Source organism: Drosophila takahashii, chromosome 2L (assembly GCF_030179915.1).
Source record: "Drosophila takahashii strain IR98-3 E-12201 chromosome 2L, DtakHiC1v2, whole genome shotgun sequence".
NCBI lineage: Eukaryota > Metazoa > Arthropoda > Insecta > Diptera > Drosophilidae > Drosophila > Drosophila takahashii.
Genome location: NC_091678.1, coordinates 30,415,083 through 30,429,828, shown reverse-complemented (window position 1 = coordinate 30,429,828; position 14,746 = coordinate 30,415,083). Strand labels below are relative to the sequence as shown.

The window sequence follows — 14,746 nt, the reverse complement described above, 5'->3', positions numbered from 1 at the left end:
AAGTTAACTTCGGCCAACCGAATTTTATATACCCTTGCAGGTATGCCTACTTAAAATGTTGTTTTAACCAGGGCTGTGAACCCATATTATTTTTGCATGGGTTCGGTTCGGGGCTCAAACCTAATCTACAGATAATGTTCCGGTTTGCGAACCGGTTCAATGATGAGCAGGAGCAGGGTTCAGGTTTGAACCAGGGTTAAAAAAAAAAAATTTTTTTTTATGAAATTATAAAGTCAACATTTATATCGATGTATTTTCATTAAAATATGTACCATAACATTAAGACTTATAAGTAAAGTTACAAGATTTATGATTTATAAAGTGTTTACCAGTTAAGGCAAAGAGTATACTCTTTGATTTAATCATGTAATTTTAATGTGGGCATACTGAGAAAAGTTTTGGAAGATGATAGCTATATATTATTAGATTGGTTGAGTTAGATGCAGTCATTGCATAGACAAAATATTAGCGCATTTTTATTTCCCTTTGTAAATAAACTCTATTTTAATATGATCAGAAAGCCCCCCACAATGTTGAATAAAAAACACGAACACACAAAATAAAGTTTTCGTAAACCGAACCGAATATCAATCAAAAAAAGTTCCGGTTCGGTTCCGGTTCAATTTCAAAAAAATTCGGCGCTCCGGTTTACGGTTCGGTTCGTTTTTTGAAAAAAGTGAACCACTCCGGTTCGGAATGGTTCAGCTCCGGAGTGGTTCACAGCCCTGGTTTTAACCATGTCAAAAATCAAAACGCCTACTTTCTACAAAGTTGCAATGGTTTTTCTATTATTTTTTTGGTTATTCCTATGGGATCCATAAGATATAGTGGTCCGATCCGGCTCGTTCCGACATATGTACTACCTGCAATAGAAAGATGACTTTTCATCGCGATAGCTTAAAAACTAGGGACTAGTTCGCATAGAAATGGATAGACGGACAGACGGACATGGCTAGATGGACTCGGCTATTAATGCTGATCAAGAATATATATAGGGGGGAGGTCTGTAGGTTGGTACACCTTTTGTTTTTAATCTGCCATTTCGACATTCACTTATGAAACTTTACGCATTTGGTACTGATCGAAAGGTTAGTCTATTAGCTTAATAAAAAACAAAAAAAAATATTTTTTTCCCCTAGGGAAAACTGAAAAATTATTTTCTTTGAAAAGTCCCAAAAAACGACATTTTGATCGAAAGGTCAGTCTATTAGCTTAATAAAAAACAAAAAAAATATTTTTTTCTAGGGAAAACTGAAAAATTATTTTTTTTGAAAAGTCTTAAAAAACGACTCTTTGAAAAATAGGTCTGTAAGTTGAGACACTTTTAAAAGTCAATAATACTCACACAAAAAGTACTCCAAACTATAAGTAACTATTTAATTACGTTAATTTAATACATTTCAGTTCGTCCTAAATTATTTCCCATCCATTTTCTAAGAACAATTAAAATCAAAAAGCTCTTTGAACATTCACTTTTCCCCTAATATTAAAGAAATGTACTAGGCAGAAAGCGACCTCTGTTGCCTTAAGGCCTTTTTCTACACCCAAAAAAAAATCGATATGAATCGTAGGTCAATTTGACCTTTTTTAAGATCATTTTTAACTTGATATGGGGCCAGGTAAATGTGATATGGTCGAAAATGTAAGCAAGAAAATTTTCATTGTTCCTGACCAAAACACATTCTAGTGCGAGCGAGAAAACATGCTTGAAATACATTTGAACATTCACTTTTCCCCTAATATTAAAGAAATGTACTAGGCAGAAAGCGACCTCTGTTGCCTTAAGGCCTTTTTCTACACCCAAAAAAAAATCGATATGAATCGTAGGTCAATTTGACCTTTTTTAAGATCATTTTTAACTTGATATGGGGCCAGGTAAATGTGATATGGTCGAAAATGTAAGCAAGAAAATTTTCATTGTTCCTGACCAAAACACATTCTAGTGCGAGCGAGAAAACATGCTTGAAATACATTTGAACATTCACTTTTCCCCTAATATTAAAGAAATGTACTAGGCAGAAAGCGACCTCTGTTGCCTTAAGGCCTTTTTCTACACCCAAAAAAAAATCGATATGAATCGTAGGTCAATTTGACCTTTTTTAAGATCATTTTTAACTTGATATGGGGCCAGGTAAATGTGATATGGTCGAAAATGTAAGAAAGAAAATTTTCATTGTTCCTGACCAAAACATATTCTAGTGCGAGCGAGAAAACATGCTTGAAGTACGTCAGTTCGAATTTCAAATACGTCTTTCTCGCTTCCACTCATGTCATTTTGCTCGCCATATTGATTCTTGCGCTCTTTTTCGAAGTTAGAGAATCTCCGAGAGAGAGACTTCGGCAAAACGATATTATTTAATGTAAATTTTATGAATATTTCAGGTAAAAACGATATGAGTAGGAATAACCAGAAAATTACCTGGACTTATCGATTTTACGGCGACGTGCTTTTTTTTGTGTGTATGAAAAACGGGTGTCTCAACTTACACGGTCAAAGTGTCCCAACCAGGGACCGTAATGATTATAAGTTTTATCCAAAAACGCAATCTTTAATGATTATTTTTTGAGTTTATTTATTAATCCAAAAATAATCGTTATTTTTTGAGTTTTTTGTAAAAATGTTTTATTTCAACTCTAGAAATAATGATTATTTTTTGAGTTTTATTTTTCGCTTGACAAGAACGCTTACTTTTTGATTTTTATTTTCTGATTGAAAAATAAAACTTGTTCCTTGAGTTCAATTTCTTTGAATTTAAGAGGTTTGGCTTTAAAAGCGGTTAGCAAAAGTAGACCACGGCCAACACATTAAGGGCACTTTTAATTTTATACAATACCCGGAAACCGCCAAAAACCAAGAAAAAATTCTCTGCCTAAAACTTACATATAATGAAGCCAAATCAGGTGTTATGTGTTCGAAAAGCAGAAAGGTGGCCAACTTTAAGAATGACTGACCCAGGGTGGTAAGATTATAGACATTATCTACTTTTGAAAATATAATTAATAATCTAAGTTTTTGTATAAACAGTTTTTATTTTATACATTTAATTTTACAAAAAGCAATTTTTCTAAGGAGTCGCTCGAAAGGTTTGTTTTCATTTCTGTTAGTACTAATTTAAGCGCAGAAAAGGACCTTTCTACACTTACTTGCGTTGCTGGAACGCAGTGAACAACTATAGCCAGCAGATACAAGTTTGGGTAAACGAATTTTTTTTCCTCCCAGTACACCTTAATATCGGCACCTAAATCGATCGGTTTGGGGTTATAATTATCGATTTCACTGCAAGCTATTTTCCGGTCAGCATCCATTTCATCATCCGAGTTTTCATCGTTCGAGTCAACTTCAATGGAATTGAGGAACTCGTTCAATAGGGTTTCGGAATTTGAGGAACTCGTCGACGATGTTGATGGTTCCTCCCTCGGAACATTTTCATCATTATCCTATTTAAGAATTTATTTGTTTATTCAATATGCGGAAATTTATTTATTGACTTACGTTGCGGTGTACCCTTTTAATTTGGGAAAATAGCTTTGTTAAGCTGGTCCGCGCAGTGATAAGGCTTGAGCTGTTTTTTATAAGAGCTCGACGAATTCTCGGATCCAGATATACCGCTGATAGAACGGCTCTGTTCTCCAGCAAAGTAGCTTCCCTTTTCTGTAGGCAGTCTTCCAACAAGATGCTGTTGGGAGTAGACATTGCCTTTATAGAGAGTTTGAGCTCCAACCACATTTGTTCCATAAAAAGTTGTTCGCTCTGAAGCTTCTTCGTGGCTGCGTAAACAGGCTGCAGTACACCAAAAACACCTTTCATTGATTCCCAGTCCGAAGAGTCCAGATTGAGGGGTATATCCTTTTCTTGCTCACAGAATTGTTCAAAAAGTAAAAGCTTCTTCAACATAGTATATGTTGAGTTCCAACGAGTGGCTACATCAACTTCTGGCTGGGGAAGACCCTTTGCGATTGTTATAAGCCTATTAAAAATAAACTTTAACAATAAAATAAATGTACAGATTCATACAAACATACCTGTAAACAGGTCTACTTAAAGTTTTGACCACTTTTCGAGCTTTATCAATTACTTCGTGACAGCCAAGGTTTTGCAAAAAATCTTTTACACTCAATTGTAGGCCCACTAAAAATTTGCTCCGTTAGCACTTTGAAGGGTCCGAATCCAATAACGAAAACGGCATATTTTCGGTCGTCACAAAGCTGATGCAAGTTTCTGTAACTTCCTCTTTGCTGAGGCTCACTGAAAATTTTTTATTTTTTTATGTAGGGCTTTCTCCGGCTCTTTGGATATTCTGATTATTAAATACCTCATAATGCTGCTCTTGCAATAGCCGTTTTAAATTTGACACATAATTACCGGTAAATATTTTAATTTTAGCCAGGATGTCATAAATTATTTCCCAGAACTATTTGAGAATTACAAAAGGATAAGCCAAACGAAGTGATTTCCCTTAATTATGCAACATAAAACAAAAGAAAATATACACACACTTAGTCAGTCACACTTAAACTTTTCGAACACATTACACCTGATTTGGCTTCATTATATGTAAGTTTTAAGCAGAGAATTTTTTCTTGGTTTTTGGCGGTTTCCGGTTATTGAATAAAATTAAAAGTGCCCTTATGTGTTGGCCGTGGTCTTCTTAGTACATTTGCTAACCGCTTTTAAAGCCAAACCTCTTAAATTCAAAGAAGTTGGACTTCGAGTTTTATTTTCTGATCAAAAAATAAAACTCAAGGAATAAGTTCTTTCGAGTTTTAAATAAAAATTGAAAAAATAAAAATTAAACCGGATATTGAAACTATGGTGCTTAAAAAGTGTACTGGTATAGTTCTTTTTTTTTCTACACAGAAAAAAAATTGATATGAAATTGCACTCAAGTTAACATTATTTCATATCAATTTTGGGTCGATATTAATTAATGCAACATTGATATGTCGAACATATCAAGTTGATATTTTCGAGAATATCAAGTTGATATTTTTAAATATCAATTCAATCTTAAGAAAGATTAGTTTTTAAAATAACATTTGAACTTTTTGGTCATCAAAATGATATTTAAACCCGTTACTCGTAGAGTAAAAGGGTATATTAGATTCGTGCAAAAGTATGTAACTGCTAGAAGGAAGCGTGTTCGACCCCATAAAGTATATATATTCTTGATCAGGGGCACTAGCCGAGTCGATCTAGCCATGTCCGTCTGTCCGTCTGTATGAACGCTAAGATCTCAGAAACTACAAAACCTAGAAGGTTGAGATTTCCCACACATATTCTTTGGCTTCCTACGCAAGTTTATTTAAGCCGAGCGCCCTCTAACGCCCACAATCGCCCACTAACGATTTTAAAATGGGTCCTGCGCCCACATCTTTAAAGATTTCCGAGAAGTATAAATGGAATTTTATTGTGTATACTTATACCTATCGAAATGTAGAAGACATTTTTCAAATCGGACCATTCATTAAAAAGTTATACGCAATCAAAATTTATATATTTATCTCCCTCGCACTCCCTTTAGCTGAGTTACGATTATTAGTCGTGACACCAACCCGAGTACAGCGTTCGAACTCCCTTTAGCTGAGTGACGGGTATTAGATAGTCGGGACACCAACCCGGTTATAGCGTTCTCTCTTGTTTTCAAATCAATTTTTGTCATCAAAATGATCCTTTTTTTATCAATTTTGTTCATCAAAATGATTTTATTTCGTGTATATTAGTACCCCCAGAAATTTTTATTTTATATTAAAACAATTTAATTCTAATCATTTCACATTTTTTTGAGTCGGTGTTCATATGTATAGGTGGGCCAACAAAATCTTTAATATTTCTTATTTTAAATATATTCGTGGGAGAACCCACTTTGTATGTTTTAAATCTACTAATTTTAAAGGTCTCTGATATAATATACATTTTGTTCATATAACTTAAAATTATCTTAACTATTTTATGTAGCTCAACAATTGCATTTTCTTTGATTATTAGATAGTAGTGGTCAACTGGTTTTCAATGGCCTTTTTGTTCTGAATTTCCTTTTGATTTTGGAAATCATTTATGGTTTTAAGGTGAACCACACAACTGTCGATGGAGTCCTGTATTGTAGCTTTAAGTAATCGAGACCCCTGTCCATCGTCTTGAATGCTCCGGTTAGTTGGCTTAAGAATGCAACTTAACAGTGTAAAGCAAATACAGTCCTTTGAATCTGTAAAAGAAATAATTGATATATAATAAAAAAAATATAAGTTTTTAAAAATGTACTAACTTTGATCAATATAAAAATCATTCGCGGAAATAAAAAGCTGCCTATATTACTTGTCTTTCCACAAAGTAGTGAGTTTGAACTGTCTTCCCGGATGCCAGTTTTCAAAGTCTATATCAATCTGGAATAAAAAATATGTTTTAAGAAATCAATATCGCACAAATTATTTTACACGTATTAATTCAACCCATCTACGACGCCACAAACTTTCAACTACTTATTCACAAGTGAATGCAAATTGATATCCGTGATATTGTTTCCTTCCTTTTTTTCCCCAGGAAAAAGATGAATTATTTCCTCCGAGAAGCGTTGAATCTCGTGTAGTTTAGGAACATTATAGCAATTGCTTCCAGGATTGTAAAAACTTTCAGCAATAAGGCTTACAAGTCTGTCTCTATCAGGGATTGATAGCGCTTTGTTTGGGCTTAGATTTAAAATGTGTCTACCGACTTCAGAGGACTTCAAAATATAATTAAGATTCTAGATAACAAATTTAGTTTATATTAAAACAAGAGAGAACGCTATAGTCGGGTTGGTGTCCCGACTATCTAATACCCGTCACTCAGCTAAAGGGAGTGCGAACGCTGTACTCGGGTTGATGTCTCGACTATAATCGTAACTCAGCTAAAGGGAGTGCGAGGGAGATAGATATATGTAGATATTTTGATTGCGTATAACTTTTTAATGAATGGTCCGATTCGAAAAATGTCTTCTACATTTTGATAGGTATAAATATACACAACAAAATTGCATTTATACTTCTCGGAAATCTTTAAAAATGTGGGCGCAGGACCCATTTTAAAATCGTTATTGGGCGATTGTGGGCGTTAGAGGGGGCGTGGCGCTCGGCTAAAATAATCTTGCGCTGCGTAGGAAGCCAAAGAATATGTGTGTGAAATCTCAACCTTCTAGCTTTTGTAGTTTCTGAGATCTCAGCGTTCATACAGACGGACAGACGGACATGGCTAGATCGACTCGGCTAGTGACCCTGATCAAGAATATATATACTTTATGGGGTCGGAAACGATTCCTTCTAGCTGTTACATACTTTTGCATGAATCTAATATACCCTTTTACTCTACGAGTAGCGGGTATAATTAACAAAAACGAACTACAAAATTACCTTGTCCTTTTGGATATCATTATTTAAAGAGGGCGGTTCGTTTAAAGGTGTATTCGCATCTAAGCCCTGTAAACAATAAAAATATTAATTTATCAAAATCAATTAACATTCGGAGAAAAGCTAAGGGTACCACTTTTTGCTTCCAATCAAACAATTTCTCCCGAAACTCAGACAGAAGCCCGCTGTCTTCTCTGTTCGGGAAAATGACAAACAGGTCTTCTTTGTTTATGTATTTTAGCCTTTTATAGCTATATCCGCATTCTGAAAATAATATAAATTTAATATTTATAAATATTTTAATCATAAAAACTGACCTCTTAAGTTGTCGTAAACTTTAATATCTAATTTTCTATAATGAAATCTTTAAGTTGTTCATCATCTTCCTCCATTTTCATTAGTTTGATGCTTGCAGTAAAAATCAAAAGTCAATGAAACGACTTAAAGTAACATAAGTAAAGAATGTGGATATGTATGTATGTATGTACAAATTGTGTTACCCCAGTCGGAAGTGGAACGCATCCAGAAAAGATGATGGATAGCATCCAAAGCACCGATGCATGCGTGCCCGATCGATGAACTTCTCGCTTCCTTTTTCCAGCAAAGCGGGACAAAATGGGTGCTATCCGATGAAGCGCTCCTGGAGCTCTCCCTTTTCACGCATCGGCCATGGGTTCTAACTTCGGGAAACGTTCGGGATTGGTTTCCATATTTCCCTTCCAAAAGATGCGATCCAGAACGCATCTTCTGGAATGCTTCTGAATGCGTTCCAAAAGATGCGTTCTGGATCGCATCTTTGAAGTGCTTCTGGATGCAATCCAAAAGATGCGTTCTGGATCTCATCTTTTGGAGTGCTTTAATATGCGGCTTTCACAAGTGAAAAAAATTGGTCTACTCAATTAAAAAATACGTTTTTTTTTTCAAATTTCATATTTCTTTTTTTTTTTTTTTAAACATATTAAAATTAAATTAAGCCTTCTTCTTCCCCATCATCCTCAATATCGTTGTCTATCTCGTTGTCCTTGTCCGGTCCTTTATCTGCACTGGTCGTCGCCTTTCTTCGTGTAGTCTCTTTATCCCCTCCCCTTTTCTAAGATTCTGCAAAATATAGAGTTTTAAAATTTTGTTAGACGAAATATCCAAATTAACAGCAACAATCTTTAACACTTACCGTACAGAGCTTCGTTCAATGCAGCAAATGTGGAGAACCCTTCCTTTTGCCTACAATTGAAACCAAAACGGCACTTTTGTTACACAAAAACTAAAATTAAATTTAATACTTACAGTTGTTGATGTTGTTGTTCTTCCGTTGTCAAAAATCCGTCCATGAGGTCATGCAAAAAATAAAAACAAAAATTAGTTAGTATAATATTGTGAAAAATTCTTATTCGGCACACTGCAGGTACAGTGAACCCCACGCATAATCCGACACCCTTTTTTCTATCATAAAACTGCTTTATTTAAACATTAAAAGGTTATTTATTAATCTCTAAAGATTATAAAATGAAAGACCGATTTTTAGGGGGATACGACCACAGCCTAAACCATAAGAGCTAGAGCAGCCAAATTTTTTCACAGTATTCCATTGGGGGCGTAGGCGCCCACTAAGGTCCGACATGATCCCCCAGTGGCCCCAAACAGCTCCAATATCCATATTTAGAGCAAAAAATCATTAGATTTACTTAAGCTTAACTTCTAAAGAGGTTAAAATTTCGAAATTTTGATTTTGCAGAATTTTAGGTCTTGAAAGGGCCTAATTAGAAATCTAAAAGAAATTTCGATATCCCCCATAATTTGGGGGCTACATTTAAAATTAACTTTTCGATTTAAAAAATCTAAACCGCTGCTCCGATCAAGATGAGTTTTGGCTCAATAGTTATTCTATGGCCCAATTGCTTAAGTTTAATTTTTTAAATTTTTAACATTTTTTTAAGTATTTTTAACGAATTTATTTAGATTTCCTAAGTTATTGCGTTGCATTTTGTGGGAGCCTGCCGAGAGAGCGAAACCCAGAGAGCGGATGCCAAGAGAGCGACGGCCGAGAGAGCAGCAGCCAAGAAAACTGTCGTGGGGGAGGGGTAGTGCTGTGTGGAAGGGGGAGGGGAAAAAGGCAATTTAAGTTAAAATTTGTTTTGAATTTTAAAAACTTAAACTGCTGTTCCGATCAATATGATTTTCGATCAAAAGTCAGTCGTGTAGATCAAATGCTTAGGTTTTATTTTTCAAAAAATATTTTTCATTTTGTAGCAGAAGTAAGAGCCTTAATTTCCACAACGGAAGAGTATAAACAAGAGAGAACGCTATAGTCGGGTTGGTGTCCCGACTATCTAATACCCGTCACTCAGCTAAAGACAGTTCGAACGCTGCACTCGGGTTGGACTCCCGACTAATAATCGTAACTTAGCTAAAGGGAGTGCGAGGGAGATAGATATATAAATTTTGATTGCGTATAACTTTTTAATGAATGGTCCGATTTGAAAAATGTCTTCTACATTTCGATAGGTATAAATATACACAACAAAATTGCATTTATACTTCTCGGAAATCTTTAAAGATGTGGGCGCAGGACCCATTTTAAAATCGTTAGTGGGCGATTGTGGGCGTTAGAGGGGGCGTGGCGCTCGGCTAAAATAAACTTGCGCTGCGTAGGAAGCCAAAGAATATGTGTGGGAAATCTCAACCTTCTAGCTTTTGTAGTTTCTGAGATCTCAGCGTTCATACAGACAGACAGACGGACAGACGGACAGACGGACAGACGGACATGGCTAGATCGACTCGGCTAGTGCTCCTGATCAAGAATATATATACTTTATGGGGTCGGAAACGCTTCCTTCTAGCTGTTACATACTTTTGCACGAATCTAATATACCCTTTTACTCTACGAGTAACGGGTATAAAAATGACTACAAATTCTGTAAACAAAGCCAAAATGTTTCCAAGTTAAATATTAATCTTAAGATTCGAACTTTTGACCAAATACGTATGTACATATGCATATTTGGAAATGTTTTGATTTGTACAATGCAATACATACACACAATGTGTGTTTATGCTTCTACTTGAAAGTACATAATGTGCTTAAATACAAATAAAATTAAAATTGCATTGATAACATTGTAACTGGTAGAAGGTATAAAAATTCACTACTTCGGATTCTCTCTCTTGAAGAATCTTCTAGAAAGGTTGTTTACGCAAAGGTTTTCAGCAAACGCGCAAATAAGATATAAGAAAGTCCTGACAACCTAATTTCCTAACTGCAAACTATTTTTGAGCGAACGAAGTCGCTCCGGGTATAGCTAGTAACATATAAAATAATTTAAGCTTGCCACTGACAGCTCTTAATATTTTAACAAAAACAGAAAACCTCCATATTTAAAACACAACTCATAATTGTTTTTAATTGATTTTTTACACGTGTGTTTTAAATATGGAAGCTATTAATAGATAACACTAAAATTGAAAAAGGAGCCAAAAAAATTGTGTTTCACATTTTTTTGTATGATTTTAGAGCAGTTTTATGATGGAAAAAAAATGAGTGTCCGACTATGCGTGGGGTTCACTGTATGTACAAACACTGTGCATAGGTAAAAACCTTTAACAACGCGATGCAGTGGCCGAATAAGAATTATTTTAAAAGCACTCTGTTTATTAAACACACACCAAATTATTTTTGTTTGGTTAAAAAAATTAAATACACTATTTGGTTATGGCTATTTTACCTCGTTAAGAATTATTATTTTTTATTTATTATTTCCACTTATCACCGCACTATACTTACTTGGCACAAAAAAGCACAAAGGTTTGTTTTTCAAGAACTATAACACTAGTTTACAAAATAATATTCTTGGTGTGCTCCCCAGCAATTGATGGTAAATTCTGTTAGTGCTGGACCCCTAGATCACAAAAATAGCACTTATTTTTTTTTCGATGGCACAGTTTTTTTTTAAGATTTTTTAAAGTTCGAAATGTTAAATTTCGGATAGCTAAATTTAAAAGCTAGAAAATTATAAAATAAATTTAATTTCTGAAAATTCCTTTAAAAATATAAAATTGCTTGCGTTATGACTGTGAGTATTTTTAACTAAGTACTATCCATTTGGATAGTTCATTCTTATGAGAAAAGTAACCATAATTAAAAAATTAAATTCACTTTAATAATTTTCTAGCTTTTAAATATCTGATTTAGCTATTTAGTGACCCGGCTGCCAACACCAATTATTTTTGTTTACATGTCGCCGCCTATGATAAATCTTAAATTTGGACTCAGTCAACCGAAAAAAGTGGAAAAATCCGAACTTTAAAAATCCACCATAAGTCCAGTTTTCCATGGATTTGGGCCATATCCGGCTTGTTTTATTCGGTAGGATGTAAACTTTAAGTTTTTACCCATTATGATTTTTCAACGAATTTATTTCGAGTTTTTACGATATATACAGCCGACTTACAGACGACCAAAAAACACATTTTTCCTCTTTGTCGAGCTTCTGCGCCTCCATTACTCATCCAATCGTATTGATCTGTATGGCAAAGTTAAGCTCTGATCTATTGACTTTAAAATAAAACTAAAACTGGCCCAACCGAGTGGATATCTGCCGAGATATAAGAAGAAATTCGAAAAAAGTCCGAAATTCAACATTTCAAACTTTAAAAAATCTTTAAAAAAAAACTGTGCCACCGAAAAAAAATTTAGTGCTATTTTCGTGATCTGGGGTCCAAATCTAACAGAATTTGCCATCAATTGCTGGGGAGCATTTCGGCTGTAAACTAGTGTAATCAAATAAAACGATTAAAATTGGTTTAACCGAAAAATCAATTACACTTAACTGGCCAAATTCCAAAAAGCAAGTGGCAAGAAATGCATAGGAAACGAAAAAACCGCGTGCGTTCTTGCTATGTCTCTTTTGTTCTTGTCATTTGTTTTTTCAAAAGTACCGTTTCAAAGATTATTATTTCATATTTTCCATTCCAATGGATGCATTCCGGATGCATTCCGATAGATGCTATAATTGCATCGATTGAAAAAAAAACGAACGATCGGCAAGCGTTCGGGTTTCGGCAAGGGTTCGGCTGCGACGTACGAGAAGCTACGATTGCACGGATCGCTCCCATTTTGCCTTCCAAAAGAACCTATAGGGGAGTGATGACTTGGGTTATATCTAGAATGCATTCTGGATGTTGTCCAACATTGTATCGCATTTTTACTATGGACAAAGATGCGAGCCGGATGCATTCCGAAAACCGAGCACTCCAAAACTTCCGACGCCGTACGGCGTCTCTGTGTCAACTGTTCATACAAACATACACAGCGGTTGCATTTATGGGTGTCTACACAGGCTCACAGCAATACGATTAAGTTTATCAATTAAAACATACATTTTATTATTTTAGGCAAAACCTGTGACACACACAACGTAAAACTGCGGCCGGCACACACACACACATGCACATTCAGAACCAAAATGTCTTTAAATTGTGTGCTAATTCGACGGCAAAGTTAAAATCACCTGCACTTTGTGATGTATCGACTTAGCACTCAATAAAATAACAAATTGATTTAATTTTACAATAAAAACTCACCTTGTTCTCGAATATTATTGCGTCGCAGAGTTAGGCTCCTGTTAGGCTGTGCAGTTGCAGTGCTGCACAGTCTCACATTGGTAGTGTTGTAAACTGTGGAACACTATTTCTCCCTTTCGAACTAAATTCGAAACGATAGGTTGACATTTGATATTTTTTCATATCAAAGTCATATGATTTCATATAAATTATAAATATACTTGTTTAAAATACCGAATTCAGTATTTTTATACCCTTGCAGAGGGTATTATGATTTCAGTCAGAAGTTTGCAACGCAGTGAAGGAGACGTTTCCGACCCCATAAAGTATATATATTCTTGATCAGCATCACAAGACGAGTCGATCTAGCCATGTCCGTCTGTCCGTCTGTCCGTCTGACCGTCTGTCCGTCTGTCCGTCTGTCCGTCCGTCTGTCCGTCTGTCTGTTTCTACGCAAACTAGTCTCTCAGTTTTTGAGCTATCGGGACGAAACTTTCGCAAAAGTCTTCTTTCTATTGCAGGTAGTATATATGTTGGAGCCGACCGGATCGGACAACTATATCTTATAGCTCCCATAGGAAGGATCGGAAAAAAAAAACTTTAAAAAATTCTAGCTTCGGTGTTTTTTGAAATATTACCTTCTACTTTTGGGGATGTTATTTTTTAAATATTTCTGAATTTCGAATTAATTATTTAAAAAATCGGACTACTATATCATACAGCTGCCATAGGAACGATCGGAAAATTAATGGAAAAGTAATAGGAAATAAATTCTAGTTTCTTTGATTTTTTTTGTATTATCTTCCACTCTAGGATATGACTCTTTTTAAATATTTCCGAATTTCAATTTTAATTTGATCAAAATCGGACGACTATATCATATAGCTGCCATAGGAACAATCGGAAAATTAATGAGAAATATTAGAAAATTGAACATTTTTGCGATTTGTTAATTAATAGGAATGATCTGCAAGGGTATATAAGCTTCGGCTGGCCGAAGCTAGCTTCCTTTCTTGTTTTACATTTTTTTCCCGATTGTTCCTATGAGAGCTATATGATATAGTTGTCCGATCCGGCTCGTTCCGACTTATATACTACCTGCAATAGAAAGAAGACTTTTGGGAAAGTTTTATCCCGATAGCTTGAAAACTGAGAGACTAGTTTGCGTAGAAACGGACGGACAGACGGACGGACAGACGAACATGGCTAGATCGACTCGTCTAGTGATGCTGATCAAGAATATATATACTTTATGGGGTCGGAAATGTCTCCTTCACTGCGTTGCAAACTTCTGACTGAAATCATAATACCCTCTGCAAGGCCTAAGAGCAAGGGAAGGTCTCAAAAATATTTTTAACACAAAAGCGTTATATGCCTATTTTTCTTGCTATTGTTCTCCCGACCCTAAATTGGGGAATAACATGCTGGGGCACCGCTTGCGACACGTTGCTAAGAAGAGCTAAGACTTGCATCACGAAAGCACTAAAATAGCGTTTTATTTCGAGACACAGGAGTACTCTGCTCTCGAATCGCTAAAGAGATCGGCTCCTGGTGCATTCTAACCACCTGGCTACACACAAAAAAAAAATGGTAAAATCAACTGTAATAATTGTCAAACAGGCCCCAACCAGCAAAATTGTCCATTCTACTAAGTAAATACTATTTACTGGGTCAAATAACTGATTTGGCGTACAGCATGAATTGCATACAAATTTCAATAGAAACGAAGCTTTTATCTAAATAAGAAATACAGTAGATCCATTTTTCGTTAAGTTGTTGACTGGTTTTAATGCAGCGGTCGGCAGCGCCC

General features: G+C 35.3%; 2 protein-coding genes across 3 annotated transcripts in view; one reads left to right on the top strand and one right to left on the bottom strand.

Annotated features, from left to right (window-relative positions):
* Positions 1 to 14,746, top strand: part of Tig (Tiggrin) — a 94,336-nt gene that overhangs the window by 72,536 nt on the left and 7,054 nt on the right. The gene's annotated exons all lie outside the window — the stretch shown is intronic.
* LOC138914426 (uncharacterized) overlaps positions 5,823 to 14,746 on the bottom strand; it is a 57,848-nt gene continuing 48,924 nt past the window's right edge. The window contains exons 2-5 of the mRNA XM_070219392.1: positions 7,514 to 7,644; positions 7,384 to 7,449; positions 6,264 to 6,381; positions 5,823 to 6,203 (exon numbers count right to left, since the gene is read on the bottom strand). Coding sequence (XP_070075493.1) covers positions 6,310 to 6,381; positions 7,384 to 7,449; positions 7,514 to 7,644 — 269 coding nt within the window. The 3' untranslated portion in view covers positions 5,823 to 6,203; positions 6,264 to 6,309. The remainder of the gene's footprint in view (positions 6,204 to 6,263; positions 6,382 to 7,383; positions 7,450 to 7,513; positions 7,645 to 14,746) is intronic.